This window comes from Trifolium pratense, linkage group LG4 (genome assembly GCF_020283565.1).
Source record: "Trifolium pratense cultivar HEN17-A07 linkage group LG4, ARS_RC_1.1, whole genome shotgun sequence".
NCBI lineage: Eukaryota > Viridiplantae > Streptophyta > Magnoliopsida > Fabales > Fabaceae > Trifolium > Trifolium pratense.
In genome coordinates, this window is record NC_060062.1 from 14,253,539 (window position 1) to 14,271,382 (window position 17,844).

Below are 17,844 nucleotides of genomic sequence, written 5' to 3' on the forward strand. Positions count from 1 at the left end.
TTTGGCTCCCTAATTTTCAGAAAGTTGCGATTTTGGCCTTCTATGTTTCAAAATAGCACTTCTAGCCCCCTAACTTTATCCTCTTTTGAAAAAGCTTAATTTTAACAAGTCTACGCTGATGTAGCAAGTCACTTAAGTGACTCAGCTGTCACATCAACTTTTTTTCCATCTAAAACACACGCACATACATATACATATATATATATATATATATATATATATATATATATATATATATATATATATATATATATATATATAAATAGGGTTAAGATCAAATGACACAAACTATTTTGACACCAAATCTTACACCTCTCAATAATATTTTAACCCATATAAATTTTATAAAATCCACCGTTGGATTGAAAGTTTATATCATATAGATCATTTGTGTAAAATTTCAGACAAATCCAAAATCATTTCATATGCTACTGCGACACATAAAAATTAACGGCATATAAAAAAAGACACAAACCATTAATTTTGATATATCTCAATAACATATCAAATGATTTTAGATTTGTCTGAAGTTTTACATAAATGATCTATATGGTATAAACTTTCAATCCAACGGTGAATTTTATAAAATTTATACTGGTTAAAACGTTATTGAGAGATGTAACATTTGATGTCAAACTAATCAGTGTCATTTGATCCTGACCTATATATATATATATATTGTTTTAATTATTAGATGAAAAAAAAGCTGATGTGGCAGCTGAGTCACTTAAGTGACTTGCCACATCAGTGTTGACTTGGTTAAAATTAACTTTTTGCAAAAGGAGGTAAAGTTAGGGGGCTAAAAATGCTATTTTGACACATAGAGGGCTAAAATCGCAACTTTCTGAAACTTAGGGTCTGTTTGGTTCTATGGAAAGAAAGTGGGAGGAAAGAAAATCACGCAAACCAATGCATGAGCCCAACTATGCATTTGGTTTGCGTGATTTTTTTTCCTCCCACTTTCTTTCCATAGAACCAAACAGACCCTAAGAGGGTCAAAAATGCAATTTAGCCTTAAATTTTTATTTGTTAACACTTTTTTTTAATAAATATCTAGCTATCTTCATCACCTGTATCGATCTTAAAAAATATGAATGAAAAATATTCAACCCATAATATTTTCACTATTTTAACATTTATATAAATTTTTCTCAATTTTTTTGTTTTTATATAAATTAAATTAACTAAAACAATAATATGAGATCCTTAAAAAAAAAAAAAATAATATGAGAGCAAAAAGATTTTTTATGTTCCAAATATAGACTGTGGACAACTATTTCATTTAGGACAAAGCGATAAAGAAGAGAAAAACCAAAATGGTGGGGTACCCTTGCTTAGTTGTCAACCTTAGTTGTATAAGACAAACCTTCCTTACAACTAGGAACAACCAGTGAACACCGTTGATACTTTAACTAATCCCCGGTTGTTCCGGTTTCTCCGCCCCTCTTCTCCGCCCCTCCGCCGTCCCATTTTCACCCCTACCGGTATATTCCGGTCACCAACAAAACAAAACAATAAACACAAAAATAATTACTATAATAATTAATAATTTAAAAAAATACATTATTATTGTTAGAGAGAAAGAAAGACCCAATCCTTTCATTTTAGATAATCGATTACTTTTTAAATTTAGTCAAAATTAAAATTAATTTGTTTAACGATTAGTATGTTTGTTGCTGAAGGTGCTTTGTGATTTTCTCCTCCGTTCTGTTTTGTTTCGTTTCGTTCATTTCTTCATATTATTCAGAAAGAGAACGAAGAAGTGAAAGGGAAAGAAAAAGAGAAAACCTAATTGACGAATTTTTCAGAAGATTTTCGTGTTTTTTTTTTTTTTTTCTTCTTCTTTGAATTGAAGAGTTGAGAATCTGAGTTAGGGTTTTCAATTTTGAAATGTTACTTCGGAACGCGATTTCGCGGAAATTCTAGCTCCGATCTTAACGGAGTTGGTTGAATCTTAGGGTTAATTAAACAATGGATGTTGATTCTTCGATGGTGGCAGAGAACGATCAGGATTCAACGGTGCAGAACAATGAAGAGAGAGATAAAATAGGTGAAACGCCGTCGGAGCAACAACCACAGCAGCAAGGTGCGGCAGCGGCTACAGCTGCTCAGATGCAGCATAGTCCGGTTGTTGGCCCGAGGCTAGCGCCGTGTTATACAGTGGTGGATGCGATTTTGGAAAAGAAGGAGGATGGACCAGGTCCGCGGTGTGGTCACACGTTGACAGCTGTGCCGGCGGTTGGAGAGGAAGGAACGCCGGGATACATTGGGCCGAGGCTGATTTTATTCGGCGGTGCTACGGCACTTGAAGGGAATTCTGCTGCTTCAGGGACTCCTACATCTGCAGGAAATGCAGGCATACGTAAGTATTTCACTTTCATGTGTATTTTTTTCTTCGTTTTTTGCTTAAAATAGCAGTAATATATATAGATGCAGTTGCTGAGTGTTTTGGAACTGGTATATACTATATAGTTTGATTAAAGTTCGAAAATTGGAAATTATGCAAGAAGCTTTGTGTGCTTGATTGGTTTCTTTTAAAGAAGAGTTTAATTTAGCTATATATAGGTAGGCTTTTGGTTTTTGTGTAGTTATTTTTGATGTGTAAATGCAAAGGCCCCCATTACATTGTTTGTTTTTAGGTCATGAAAATGCAATGAGAGGGATGGTTTTCCAGGGCTATTAAATTTTTGTGGCATCTTTTTTGTAGACACACACATGAAATTGATTTTGACATGTTTGACTGAATTGCTTTTGCCTCCGAAATAAATTTTACCTTGAAGTTTTACCTTGAAGTGGAGATTTGGAGCTGTTGCCTCGAAGCATGATTTTTAACTTAAAATTTAACGTTCAACTCACTTTTAGATGATTGTATTAAAACGGGCAAAATTACATTCACCTCCCATATGGTTTAGTTAAAAAACGCAAACACCCCCTCTATTTTGTAAGTAAACACTAACCTCCCTTAAGTTTCTCTCAAACTAGCAAACGGCCCCCTTGCACCTTAACACTGTTTGTCCACCATTAACTGCACTTTCACTAACTGTTTACCCCTGTTACTTTTTAGTCGTTAACCTCTACAGCCATCAATTGACAAAATGCATTTGCCTCTACCTTTACCTTCAAACAAAGCACATTGAAACACACGAGGTAAAATGAAAAGTACAACATTCATGCTACCAATAAATAACAATCTCAAAACATGAAAACATGACCCAGGAAAGAAAGTCGTGACAAACTAATATCAATTGGAAAAGTTCCTAACATAGTGAATTGGTTAAAAAAAAAGCTTGAATAGTTTTGTGATTCATCAATGGTAATGAGCTAGGGGGAGGAGTAAAATAATGTATGCATTGATTTTGTGAAGAAATGCAAGAGTATGATTATATTATGCTTTCAAAATACTAGTGTGAATACAAATCACTCAGTGTCATTACTATTCCCCCTAATAATCTGACACCAAAGGTGGGGTAATAGAATTGGAAAAAGAATATCTGATCGAGTGGTGCTAAAATTACAGCAAAGCAACTCTGCTAAAGGGAGTAGGTATTACACGCTCAAGAAATAGAGAGACATGATGAGAAATAAAGGCCTAGTGATTCTTTAGTTTTTTTTTCTAATGATTGATTGATGCTGTTAGTTAGAGGGGAGGTGAGTGTCTTGGTCAAACTAGAGAGGTTCTAAGTGACATTTGAATATAACTCAGGTGAGGTAAGTGTAATTTGCCCTATCATAATTAAATCACTTTACATTCAATCAATTTTAACCAAAATCAATCCATTCAATATCAGTTTTTGCAACTGCAAAACCAAACACACACTAGGTGTTTGTAGTTGTGGAAACCGTGGCTCCCTTAAAGCTTGCCTGCCTTGGATACTTCTTCATCTTGGGGACATAGGCTTGAATTTACTTGAACTTCTCAGTTAAAGTAAGTTCATAGATATTTGATTTATGACAAGTCCTTATAAATATATTTATACATATTTAAGAAGTTAAATAAGAGAGTTAATGACATCCAAACACAACAGAATCAATTCTACACCTCCAAAAGTGGAACCAAACATACACATGTATTCTTTTTGTGTGTCTGACAATTTTAATTTCCTATTTTCCCATTGCCTCTGTTGATGTTGCATATGTCATATATGACATGAAAATGAAATTTACATTGCTAAATCCTCCTTAATTATTGCACCAAAAGGGTTGGTTTGACATGTTTGATGGTTGATTATTGTTGCGTGTGGGGTGATAGTTTTTATTTTCCTAATAATCTGAATTATTTATCATTTAATATACTTTACGGATCGAAGAATAAGTATACACAAATCAGATTAAGAATGCTTGGTTTTTAATTTATTATCAGGCTACTAGTACCAATGTCCTATGCAAGCAATCTAATTCCCGTTTCCATGTTTAAGTTGGAGCATATGAATTTTCATGTTATGTTATCTTGTACTTTCATCAATATTGTAGTAGAGTTTTCTTTATATTTATTTGCCTTTGTTATTAATTAAGTTAAATATGACTTTTGATGGAACTTATTAATTTTTTTTTTTGCAGATTATAATTTATTTATTTATTTATTTGGCAGTGATATTAATATTAATACTACTTTTTAAAACTCATACCCTTTTGGTAATTACACATATTAAAGAATACTCGTGATTAATATCATTCAAACATTTAATTTTATCTAACACATATTTGCAAAATAAAATCAATACATTAATCACGTTTCAATAAACTCATTTTTGTAACCAAATGTCTGTTTTTGTTACGAGAATTGCTATATGTTCCTCATGTCACATGCTTAGAAATCCACAGATAAGTCATGACACCCTTAAAAAAATAGGAACCTCCCGTCGTGAACCCTCACCATAACACCTCTGCAACCATCACCCCCCCAACCAGTAATCAATGAATTATCTTTCTACTGTTTTCATTTTAGTTGCAACATATAACTTACAACTAATTACAAGTATCATGGGTGGGAACAAAAGATGAGAGTATGATGATGCCTTGCAGAGAGCATCCTACATGAAAGTGGATCAATTTATTTGTGTTGTATACCCCTTGCTTAGTACAAGTCGAATAATGATTTGTCCAGATTTATACATTTGCTCCTTTGAAAAATAACTGACATTGATTGAATAAATACGCGTTTATGCTTAAAATTTATCATGATTGGCATATTACATTCGCCCTGCAGGTTTAGCGGGTGCCACAGCTGACGTCCACTGTTATGATGTCTTGACTAATAAATGGTCTAGGTAAGCTTAGAACTAGAATATATTTTCCAGCCTTTATTAATGCTCTAATAATCCTTGTATGCTCTTATGTGCATCACTTTAGTGCTTACGAGGAAATTTTAATGCAGGATAACTCCCTTTGGAGAGCCTCCAACCCCAAGGGCTGCGCATGTGGCCACCGCTGTGGGAACGATGGTAGTTATTCAGGTAGTGCAGAGAGATTATCTCATATGTTTACTTAGTATTATTGGTTAATATGTTTCCTTTCCTTAAATGATTGGCTTAATTCTTAGAGTAATGTTGCATCGTAAAATAGGGTGGCATTGGTCCTGCTGGATTGTCGGCGGAGGACCTTCATGTTCTTGATCTCACACAGCAACGACCAAGATGGCACAGGTTAGACTAGTAACCTCTCTTTACCCCCTTCTTAATTGCATTTATCTGATACTTGTTCTGGATGTTATGTAGAGTTGGTGTTCCAGGGCCTGGACCAGGGCCACGATATGGACATGTTATGGCTTTGGTGGGGCAGCGATATCTCATGGCTATTGGAGGCAATGATGGTATCCACCCAAATGCTTTTACATAATTTACTCGGTTGTTGTTTTTCTGAGTGTAAATTTATTGCATGTTACACTTTGTGTTTTATCACTGCTTTACAGGAAAGAGACCTTTGGCTGATGTATGGGCCTTAGACACAGCTGCCAAGCCTTATGAATGGCGCAAACTGGAGCCAGAAGGAGAGGGCCCACCTCCATGCATGTACTGAGTTCATGAACTCTACCTTTCTTGACTAATATTTTGACTTCACTACATTCATATAAGTTTTAAATGCTTTATATTTATAATGCCTTGAGATAGGTTCTTAGGGAAGATTATCTTGTTTCGATTCGAAGCGTTGATATCTTTAACTAGGTTGCATAAGGACTGTCGTTAGCTAGGTTCATGTTGGGATAAAAAATATCAATAAAAAACATTAAAGTTTAGATTACATGATTACCCATCACTTTAAATAATTTTTGAAAGGAAAAAGTGGTGCTTTTGTCCATAGTGAAACGGTGCACAATGGTACAGCACACCTTCACAAAAAAATTAGTGGGTGCGTTATATCAAATCCCATTTATATATATATATATATATATATATATATATATATATATATATAGGGGGCATATAAAGTGAGAGGAGTGTTTTATTGTGAGAGATGAGAGGAACAAATACAAATCATTGGATGTAAAAGGACGGTCCTGATTAAATCTTAACTTTAATTAATAATTAAGATTCAATGCACACTATAATATCTCTCTCCGTCTTCCCCAGCGGCCTTCCATGTTTCATTCCCACACGGCCACACACCTAATTCATTGTACCCCTAATAACCTTTCAACTATTTTGCACAGTTTTTTGAATCAAATAGCTAGCTAAAATGTTTTGTTTCAATATCCATAGTGATTCAGGTGTTGTGCCATGTTTTACCCTAAAAAGAGGTTGTGCCAATCATAACTCAATGGAGGATTGTTTTCGTTTTTTTTTTGTTATTATTAAAAACAACAAGATTGATTTTGTTTTTCTTGGTCCTGTGTGCATCGATGGCAATCAACGAGATTCTCAAATGCTTTTTTAGCAATGGCCTTAAAACTTAAAAGCTATGCAATTAACAATTTCAAAAAAATTGTAGAATTTTCTAGGTCAGGAAACTGATTTTGGGCTCGTTATTAGAAATATTAGATTCCAGAGATTTTTGAATCGAAGAAGTAGCAGCGACAAATGCAGAATCTGAGAGCAAGTGAGAATCGCAGAAAGGGGGTAGAGTGTATTAAAGAGTAACCTGCACTTAAAGAATGGAATTTAACCAGGACCGTCCTTTTACATCTAATGGTTTATATTTACTCCTCTCATCTCTCACAATAAAACACTCCTCTCACTTGATATGCCCCCTATATATCTATACACACACACACACACACACACACACACACTAATGATTTTGTTTGTTTTGCTTGGTATCATATTGTGTGACTTTGGATGTCAATGAGAGGGCTGTGCCTGGTTTTAAAACTATTTTCATGTTTAGGATCAACGATGTCTTGGATTTGTTCTTATGTGTCAAGTATTATCTACTATTTCTCTCCTTCTCCAATATAGCATTTGATTTTATATTTACAGAATCAGTGCAAACTGAGTTTTCTATACTTCCACTAGTTCAGCTATGTCAAGCACAGTATCCATTTGTTTACATATTGCCTTGTATATTCTGGCTTATTGGTTAGTCATTGATTTATTCTTTCTTCAGTCTAGGAGCATATTGATATCAGAGCCGAATCTCCTTTATGTAGGGTTTCCTTTATGTGTGATAACAATGACATTGCAAATCTTGAGTAGGGCCCTATGAATTGAATTTTGAAATAACACGTGAATCATTTTGGAAGCAGAAGTGTAAAATTATAAATACTATCATTCTGTAATGGAAATGGCTCCTTTAATTGAAGTTGTCTCTAACATGACCAACTAAAGGAATATGGTGCATATCCTCTTTAGCTTAATAATAAAGTGTATTGTGATTTTAGTCCACTAAATGATATAAGAGTGGATACACCTTTACTTTCTCATATTGGAGACAAACTGACTTTAGATGAGCTTTTTCTTTTTGTTAGTTACTTATTATGTGATCAATCTGGATTCTTGACACGTTTTTCGTTAAATCTCTAATTAGCATTAATATTTTGTTTCTGGGATGAAGTAAGCTCACTGTTATGTTTTTTTGTGAGCACAGTAGACTGCTTTATGAACCATGGTTGATAACTTGATATCATCAAATAACTTTGGTTTCTATTTGTTTATGTTGGCTATCATGTTGTGGTTGAATTTATAATGTGAGGTTGAGTTGCTGGATTTTCATTTATTTCTGGGTAGGTATGCAACTGCAAGTGCACGCTCTGATGGGCTTCTTCTGCTTTGTGGAGGGAGGGATGCCAATAGCGTTGTGAGTTATCCATCTGCTCGTAAATTTTCACTTTCTTATAATATGTTTGGGTTGGTGGCGTTGATTTAATTTTTCGCACGTTACAAGACAATTGTACCATGAATATAGAGAAGCTACAACTTGTAGCTTCAAGGTGGAGGTGCGTTCAGTACAGTTGGATTCCACCGTAAATACAAACATAGGCTTATTCTGTTGATTTGGTTCACCAAGGAGTCTTTTTAATTGTTTGACAACAAAAACAATCTGAGTTTGTCATTGATAATTGATATAAATTTTTCTTTATCTGTTTGTTAATGGCTTTGCTTGCATCATGACCCATCGAGAGTTACTTAAAATATGTATTTTTTATTTGTTGAAGAAGAGAGTTAATTATATCTTTATCTTAAGCTAAAGAGACACCATATGATAGTTGCCTCAAGTTGCCCAGTCTCATACTCTAGATAGCTCTGTGTATGTTGGTTTTCGATATTTAAGCTTTGAGAATAAGGATACTAGGGGTGATGACAAGGTATTCTCAAGAGTTAAAAATAATGTATACTAGGCATGCAACACGGAAGTTGATTACTCAGGCAGGCTATTACTTGCAAGTAAAAGTGGGATGCTTTCCTTCTAGCAGATGGCATTGATAAGAGTCGATGTGTCTGGTCATGATTATTCCTATCAATTTCTAATTATGTATTCCAGTCCTATTTTCTTCAAACAAACATTACTTCGGGGGGATTTATCTAATTTTGTTAAACTTCTTATAGATATTTTTATGTGATTCTTCTAAATTGTTCACTTCTAATATTTGGTTTTATATTGATTTCCCCAATGCTCCGAATCTGATATTACAGCCATTGGCTAGTGCATATGGACTTGCTAAGCATAGAGATGGTCGTTGGGAATGGGCAATTGCCCCCGGTGTTTCACCATCTTCAAGATATCAGCATGCAGCGGTGAGATACAGTTCCTTTTTTGTTTGTTGGTTATATATTCCAAGGATCATAATTTACTTGTTTGATGATTCTAGGTGTTTGTGAATGCAAGGCTCCATGTGTCTGGCGGGGCTCTTGGTGGAGGAAGGATGGTAGAAGATTCGTCGAGTGTTGCAGGTAATTGATTGTGGCGTTGCTTAAAATTTGTGTGTTCTTTGACTGGTACTTTTTTGTTTGGCTATGTTTGATCTTGATTGCATGTATAACAAACTAATTATTGGTTTTTATTATGTCCTTGCTCTCTATCTTCTTTCTTCCTCCACTCCTGTGCACATAATTTTCTTATTTTGACAAAAGAGTAACTTAATTTTTGGTGAAATATATAAAGAGAATATTCTTGTGAAAATCTGGATGACTGTTTTTAAGTAATAATAACAAATACTTTTGGAGTTTCATTACTGCTGTAGCTACTGTTTGTAGGGTAGCTTGCTGGTGCCTACTTGCTGCTGTAACTTTTAGTTATATTTTACCGATGGTAATTTTGTGTACTTATTTTTTATGGGAAGAAAAGATTTATTGTTGTATCAATTGATGCTATGTTTAGAATCTTATTTTACGGTTTATTGTTTCCATTGTAGTGTTGGACACTGCTGCTGGCGTTTGGTGTGATACAAAATCTGTTGTTACTAGTCCAAGAGCGGGCAGATACAGTGCTGATGCAGCTGGTGGAGATGCCTCAGTTGAGTTGGTCCGGCGTTGCAGGCATGCAGCTGCTGCTGTTGGTGACCTAATTTTTATTTATGGTGGTTTACGTGGTGGTAAGTCATAAATATAATTTTTGTGTATTCATCTTAATGGAATCTATTTCCTGTTTGCTTGAGTCATGTGGTAGTTTGATCATTGCGATTCATTAGGCCAGCCTGCTGTCTGAGTGTCTGGTGACAATTTTTTAGTTACTTTGCTTCCTTTGGTTGTAATTTATATTTAATTGTTCTATTATTGGGAATTGATATTACATAAATCATCGGTGGCGATTTTTATTGCTCTCTTTGATATTACATAGTTCATTTCTTCGGATATTTCTATGGACTTGAAGCAGAAGGTAGATGATTTTATTGCCTTCTTTCAGAATATGAATAACTCAATAAATGCTAAAAGAAGAGTTGAGATAAATAAACTTTTGGAAAAATAGAGTTGTGAAGAGCATATCTAGTCTAGACTGTTAAAAGAAACGTCTGGACCATTTAACTAGGTTTACCGTTAGCATAGGCTATACTATGAGTGAATAATTATGAGAGATGATTTCGTTAACACAGTTGCTGTTTTCATTATGCTCATATCAAATATTTTGTTGATCTAAGTTATGCTATTATTTGGACTGTTCTTGAGCATGTGCCATCATCAATCCCTGTTCATTTTGCAAGTTTAGATGTTTTCTTTCAAACTTCAAATTTTATTTGGTGGTGAGTTCAACTTTTTATTTTATTTTATTAGCAGGATTGATCATAATGCATTGTGTTTATGCTGCAGGAATCTTGCTGGATGACCTGCTTGTTGCTGAAGATCTTGCTGCTGCGGAAACAACAAGTGCTGCTTCGCATGCTGCTGCTGCTGCAGCAGCATCTGATGTACAAATGGGACGAGTACCAGGACGATATGGATTTGTTGATGACCGAACAGGTCAAACAATGTCTGAAACGACTGCTGATGGTTCAGTTGTTTTGGGAACTCCAGTTGCTGCCCCTGTAAATGGTGACATGTATACTGATATCAGCCCTGAAAATGCCTTGCTTCAGGGGTCTAGGTATGATAGCTTTTACGGTAATTACACTCGAACACTAGAGAGAGATACTTAAATTACACTGTCCTCCTATTATTACTTTTTAAATTACAACCCTTCCCTTGTAAGATGAAATGCGCTACACTTTAGTACATTTAATGTAAACAAACCCCCCAATAGATTTTTTCTTTTGTTGCAACTATAAGTGTCACACGAAACTAATTGTGAATCTCTATTATTGATTTTAGTAATTTAAATATGAAATGAAAAATGAAACCCCCTCTACTATTTGGCTTCTGTAAATGTGACAACAGGAGTACAAAATTATACCGAAAGTCATAGAGAAACAAAAATGCCCCAAAGCGGTTTTTTCAGATTTAATTTAGGATGGGAGGGAAGTGCAATTTTTGAAAATAGGGGATAGCGTAGTGTAATTTAAGTATCTCTGGGCCGACGGAAGTGTAATTTACCCTAGCTTTTATCATTTCATTAGAGGAAATAATTTTGTTTACCTCTGGGTCCATCATTCATATGAAAAACTTCGAACAGGAGAACTAGCAAAGGAGTTGAGTATCTGGTTGAAGCATCTGCTGCAGAAGCTGAAGCTATCAGTGCCACACTGGCTGCTGCCAAGGCACGGCAAGAGAATGGAGATGTTGAATCACCTGATCGGGACCGCGGGGCTGAAGCTACCCCTAGTGGGAAACAAATATCTTCCATGATTAAGCCTGAACCTGGAGGCCCAAATAGTATTGCATCTGGTGGAGTCAGGCTGCATCACAGAGCTGTGAGTGGTACATTTTGATTACTGACGAAAATATATATTGTCAAGTTTTCATGATATACTCAAGTGCAATTTTGTCTGGAATTTTGCTCAGGTGGTTATTGCCGCTGAGACCGGTGGAGCATTAGGTGGCATGGTTAGGCAGCTTTCAATTGATCAGTTTGAAAATGAAGGCAGACGGGTCAGTTATGGGACTCCAGAAAGTGCAACTGCTGCTAGAAAGCTATTAGATCGGCAGATGTCTATTAATAGTGTCCCAAAAAAGGTATATTTGTCTCTGTAACTTGTTATTATTTTGTGCAGAGGATTCACATAACTGTGATGGTGGAAAATGTTTTCAATTGGCTATAACATTTTTGACACTGATTTCTGTATTGTCACTTCATTAAATATTTCAATTGTTTATCATGGTCAAACTCAATTAAATGATGCGACAACACATGATTGGACGATCAAAACTAAACTCTATTAGGAAAGTTATATACATTTTATTTAGGGTTAAATAAGTAAATGATCCCTACAGTTTTTCAGAATTTCGTTTTTAGTCCCTAAAAAATTTTAGGGACTAAAAACAAAATTCTGGAAAACTATAGGGACCATTTACTTATTTAACCCTTTTATTTAATAGTTCATCAATGGATCAAATGCATTATTCTGATTGGTTTTAAAACAACACAAATTATTTAATATTGATGTATCCTTTAATTGTTCAGCAATGGGCAAGTACAGAACATCTGATAAGTTATGTTCATTAACCTTCGTTTTTTTTTGTCGTACTCCACATCCTTTCTGTTGATGGGTATAATCTGAGTGGGTTGTACTAAATCTTGGTCTCATGTTGGGTTTTTTGTACCTATTTTGTTGAATCACTTCTCATACTTATTTTTTTTTTTGGAATGATTCACATACTGATTTTATTGAATTCATCAAGCTTGGCTTCATGTTATATTCAGCTTGTTTCTAATGATAAGTTTCTTGACCTTCTATGTAGGTCATAGCACACCTCTTAAAGCCTCGTGGATGGAAACCACCAGTTCGACGGCAGTTTTTCTTGGATTGCAATGAGATTGCAGATCTTTGTGATAGTGCGGAGAGGATATTTTCTAGCGAACCAACTGTCATAAAGCTTAGGGCACCAATTAAAATATTTGGTGATTTACATGGGCAGTTTGGGGATCTCATGCGCCTCTTTGATGAGTATGGTGCACCATCAACTGCTGGTGACATAGCGTAAGTTCCTTAGTTCCTATGGATGGTTTTATATGTGATGTGACTCATGTGAGTAATGGGTAGTTAATTTGGGCCATTAATGGAGTTCATTTTGAACTTTTGATGTCTATTTTGTAGTTTAAAAGGCCAATAAGTTATTTATCAATGTGTCTAAGCATGGTTATTTATGTATCAAGATGTAAAAACGATAACCTGCATTCTTTAATTATCTGTGCTACTTAGTTTGCTACCACTTTCTGTTCGAACATTTATGGAGTCCCACTCTAGATTGAGCATTACTGTAGTAGTCTTAGAATTTCAGTTGACTCACCCTCAATAGCAGCTAAAGAAGTGGGGACTGTCCAAGCCTTTATAAGGACTACTAAGGCCATATCTCTAGTAGATGTGGGATCTCAACACACCTCTTCATGCCCAGAAAGAACATCTGTAGTGTTAGTATTTCTGTAATAGGCTCTTGCCCAGTAGTTAGTCTGGCCATGTCAGCCTAGTGCTGCACATCCTTTCTGTGTAATTCGGCAATGAAATCCTGTCCTTCAGTTAGCTGCTGAGTCAGCATTATTGTTAGTGCTGTTAAAATGCTGAGTCGGCACCTACCAGTAAGAAATTCTAAAATCAGTTGGAGGATCTAGCCTATATACTCTGCTGTGTAATAGTTCAGAAATGGTAATATCAAATTCACTATCTAGTCCAAATATGAGTGGCCCAATAACAGGTCAAGGATAGGCTTCAATATCATCTTAAAATTTGGCCTAGGCTTAACTCAACTCTAAAAGATCTTAGAATATGGGCTAGGCCTAATTTCACCCCATAACATCGTAGAATTTGGGCCCAGAAAGCTAGCTCAAGAGGGAAGGATTGCCTAAGCATTCTATACAGGTTACTATTACCATATCTCTAGTGAATGTGAGATCTCAACAATTCGACTTTGTACACTTGATGCATTGTTATAAGCTCATCTTTTAGCACGAGTTCTTGTGGTTTGCTATCCAGCATACATTTCATATGTCTTTCAAAAATCAAATTCTATATTTATGGCACTTTTTCTCGGGTCTGATTAACGTTTATACCTGATCTACCTGATCTAAATGATTCTTGTCTTTGCATTGTAATCTATCAGGTATTACTTGCTATCACTAATATGCATGATACATGCATTCCTGTCATGGAATAATATGATACAAATCCATTGTGTTTGTGGATTTGATTTTGATTTTTATATTTACATTGTGCTTTGATGGGGAATTTATATGACAGTCTGCATTGGATTTTGTAGCTTACTAGACTTAGATAGTTTGTTAGACTTAGTGCATACAAATGAAAGAATTTTCATATGTTGATCTGATAGTCAATGGTTAAAAAATAAGAACGATGACAAATTTTTTCTTCCCTCATAACTATAGCATGTGCAGAATGATAACAATCTAGGCATCCAATTTTCTCACTTGCTATTTTTGTGTTAATGACAATCAGATATATTGATTATCTATTCCTAGGAGATTATGTTGATAGGGGTCAACACAGCCTTGAAACTATAAGCCTTCTGCTTGCTTTGAAGGTACTATTGATTTATAGGTTGTTTCTTTGTATTGCAATTGCTTATCAAGTTTGATGGTGTTAAGTTTATGCCCGATTATGTGAAATTTGCAGGTTGAGTATCCAAACAATGTTCATTTAATACGTGGAAACCATGAAGCTGCAGATATTAATGCCCTTTTTGGTTTTCGAATTGAGTGCATTGAGAGGATGGTAAGGAATTTCATACATGGGAATACATTTTATATCATTTGTTGGATACTGAAGCAAAATTGTAATTTTCTTCTCAGGGTGAGAGAGATGGAATTTGGACATGGCACCGGATAAACCGTCTGTTTAATTGGCTTCCTCTTGCAGCTCTAATTGAGAAAAAAATTATTTGCATGCATGGGGGTATTGGTCGTTCAATAAATCACTTGGAACAAATTGAGAATATTCAGCGTCCTATTACAATGGAAGCAGGATCAATTGTGCTGATGGATCTATTGTGGTTAGTGCATTTCTATCCTCTTACACGTTGATGAAAATTTATTTTCAGGACCTTTTGAAGAATGACAACATGAAATGGTTCTATAGGTCTGATCCTACAGAGAATGACAGTGTAGAAGGGCTGCGACCAAATGCTAGAGGTCCAGGGTTAGTTACTTTTGGGGTGAGTGATTTTTACTTGCTTAATTTGACAAATGTTTATCATTTTGTTTATTAGTTGCTTTTTGCCTGGATAATGATTTAAATAATAAATAGTAAATAGATTTTGATATGTATATTAATACTGATTAATACAATTTATTTGATTGAATTTGATGAACTTAGAAAGCTCATCTATTAACTGTTTCGTCATTCTAGAAATCCTATCGATTAATTTGTGTACCGAGTTTTGAAGCGTTGTTTGATTCTTTAAAATCAATTGTACAATATTTATGCTCTAAAATGTCTGCAAAATCTAAAGGCACGTCTGTTGGACAATTACATTTGTAGCTATTCTTTATTCGGAAAAATGATTTTCATTTATTTATAACTGATTACAGAGGGTGAATAAATAGGAGAATAGAAACTGTGCTGTACTGATCTGATCTTAAAAATCAGGAGCCATAATCTCTTCAGAATCTATATGTGCTAAAAACCGAAAAAAGAAAACAATACACTTGATCCTATTAAAACAATACACTTGATCTTATTAAAGCCAATTATTAATACCTTGCTGTGCACGAAGATCAAATGGTCCTGATTGATTTAAGAGGGGGAGACAAATCTTGATTTTCATTTTTCACCAATATTTAGCTACCGACACTTATGTATAACATGAAGTAGGAACGAAAACATAGCTGTATTTTTCATTTAATAGTACTTGTTAAGAGTCTCACATTGGATGAGATAAGGTCTGGAAATGATTTTATAAGTGAGAGACATCTTTGACTCTACAAGTCGGTTTTGTAGGGGTTGTTGAGTTATCCCCGATCCAAATTTTAATATGGTATCGGAGCCTATCCAAGATTTATTGGATCACTTGGGTCGCGCTCTAGGCGCGAGGGGTGCGTTAAGAGTCCCACATATGAGATAAAGTCTGAACATAAGTGTAAGTGGGTGACATTTTAAGATGATACTAGAGCCTCCTCCAAGATTGGTTAGGCCACCTGCTATTCGGTTTCCGCTTTCGGGCCACTCATCATTTATATCCACGCACCGAACCCAATAGTGTTGGGCGTGAGGGTGTGTTTAAGAGTCCCACATCGAATGAGAGATGATCTGAAGATATGATTATAAGTGGGGGTAATTCTCATCTTACAAGCCGGTTTTGTAGGGTTGAGTTAGGTCCTACCCAAATTATAAGATCTTGCATTTATTTTTCATGTATTCCCTTCTCATTTACTAATGCTATATAGTCAATGCGAGCACTTTATATTTCCTCTAATTTGAAGACTCCCTTTTATGACGGATGTAATTTTTGTAGTTAGTTATTGGCACTTGCCTTGTTAAATATTGTTCATACTTTTTACAACTTTTGAATTTGTGCTATATCAAGAGGTTAAACTTGCGTATATAGTATTGCTATTATGCGCGTCTAATTTCTAAATGGTGTTTGCCATTGCAGCCTGACCGAGTCATGGAATTTTGCAATAACAATGATCTTCAGCTGATTGTTCGTGCACATGAATGTGTGATGGATGGCTTTGAGCGTTTTGCCCAGGGACATTTAATCACCCTTTTCTCAGCTACAAATTACTGCGGTATTTGTTCCTGGCTTGTACCTCGTACATTGCCCTTCCATCCTTAAATCATTTTCCCTATTAACTTTTGGCACTTGTGGTAATAGGTACTGCAAATAATGCTGGGGCAATATTAGTTTTGGGGAGGGATCTTGTGGTGGTTCCTAAATTAATTCATCCAATACCACCTGCACTTTCTTCCCCAGAAACGTCACCAGAACGACATATTGAAGATACTTGGATGCAGGTATTCCTTCAAATATTTTCATCAAATGGTTACAGTTGGCACCCTCTTAGTGCTGCTTAAAAATAAATTTGACCTATCAAATATACACAGGCACATCTAAGTGAATTTTGAACTGATCTATTAACTACGGGATTGAACTTTCTTTCTGCACTTTATTTTTTATAAATAACTCTTTTGGGGGCTTAATATGTACAGGAGTTGAATGCTAACAGACCACCAACACCAACTAGAGGTCGTCCTCCAGTAGCAAATGACCGTGGTTCGTTGGCTTGGATATAGTTATAATTAAGAATGCCTCTAATAAGAGGTTGTGCTATCGCCTGAATTTCGGTGTTATGTACATAGCATGATGCCATTTATGGGTATGCGAGCTTCTGATCTTTTATACTGTGGAAAGCTTTAAGACTTTCACAGTCTTGGTTCTCACCGGTGGTTACTCAGCATCCCTTTAGAAGATACACGTTTGAGAAGCAAAGTCGGTACCTGCCACTAGGTTCGCTTCTCATACAAAGCTAAAAGTTGCATTCGGGCTTCCACCCACCCATTGTAAATTGAGCCATAGGTACAAAATCAAGGTCATGATTCTGTGTCATGGATTGTCTGTGTTGGCTATTTTGTCATTGATTTTTACATATTTTTTACTCATCGCCCCATGTTATCATTCTTTTTCAAAATCACAAGGACAATGGGGTCATAATCTTAATTTTTTTTTTTGTCTTCTCTTGCTGTGATGGTGAGATATATATGAGAAATCTTTCTTGGGGGGTCCGTGTATCATAGGTGTTGTTTTGTATTATTGTCAATCAAGCTCTGTACAATTAATTGTGTGAATCAACATATTCCGACACAGAAATGTGAATTTTGATAAAATTATGTAATTTTCCTTGTGCAGCAAAGAGCTTGGGGCACTGAATTAA

General features: G+C 35.3%; 1 protein-coding gene across 1 annotated transcript; it reads left to right on the forward strand.

The window, feature by feature from the left end:
- The first annotated feature begins 1,407 nt into the window (after positions 1-1,407).
- On the forward strand, positions 1,408-17,844 carry LOC123921892 (serine/threonine-protein phosphatase BSL3). The gene is made up of 21 exons (XM_045974594.1): positions 1,408-2,362; positions 5,207-5,267; positions 5,375-5,453; positions 5,563-5,642; positions 5,715-5,809; positions 5,909-6,008; positions 8,160-8,229; positions 9,066-9,167; positions 9,242-9,323; positions 9,785-9,964; positions 10,677-10,950; positions 11,476-11,713; positions 11,805-11,975; positions 12,702-12,940; positions 14,411-14,495; positions 14,588-14,686; positions 14,764-14,963; positions 15,050-15,125; positions 16,566-16,701; positions 16,788-16,927; positions 17,123-17,844. The coding sequence occupies exons 1-21, from the start codon at positions 1,972-1,974 to the stop codon at positions 17,204-17,206; spliced, it is 2,982 nt and encodes a 993-aa protein (XP_045830550.1). The 5' UTR covers positions 1,408-1,971; the 3' UTR covers positions 17,207-17,844.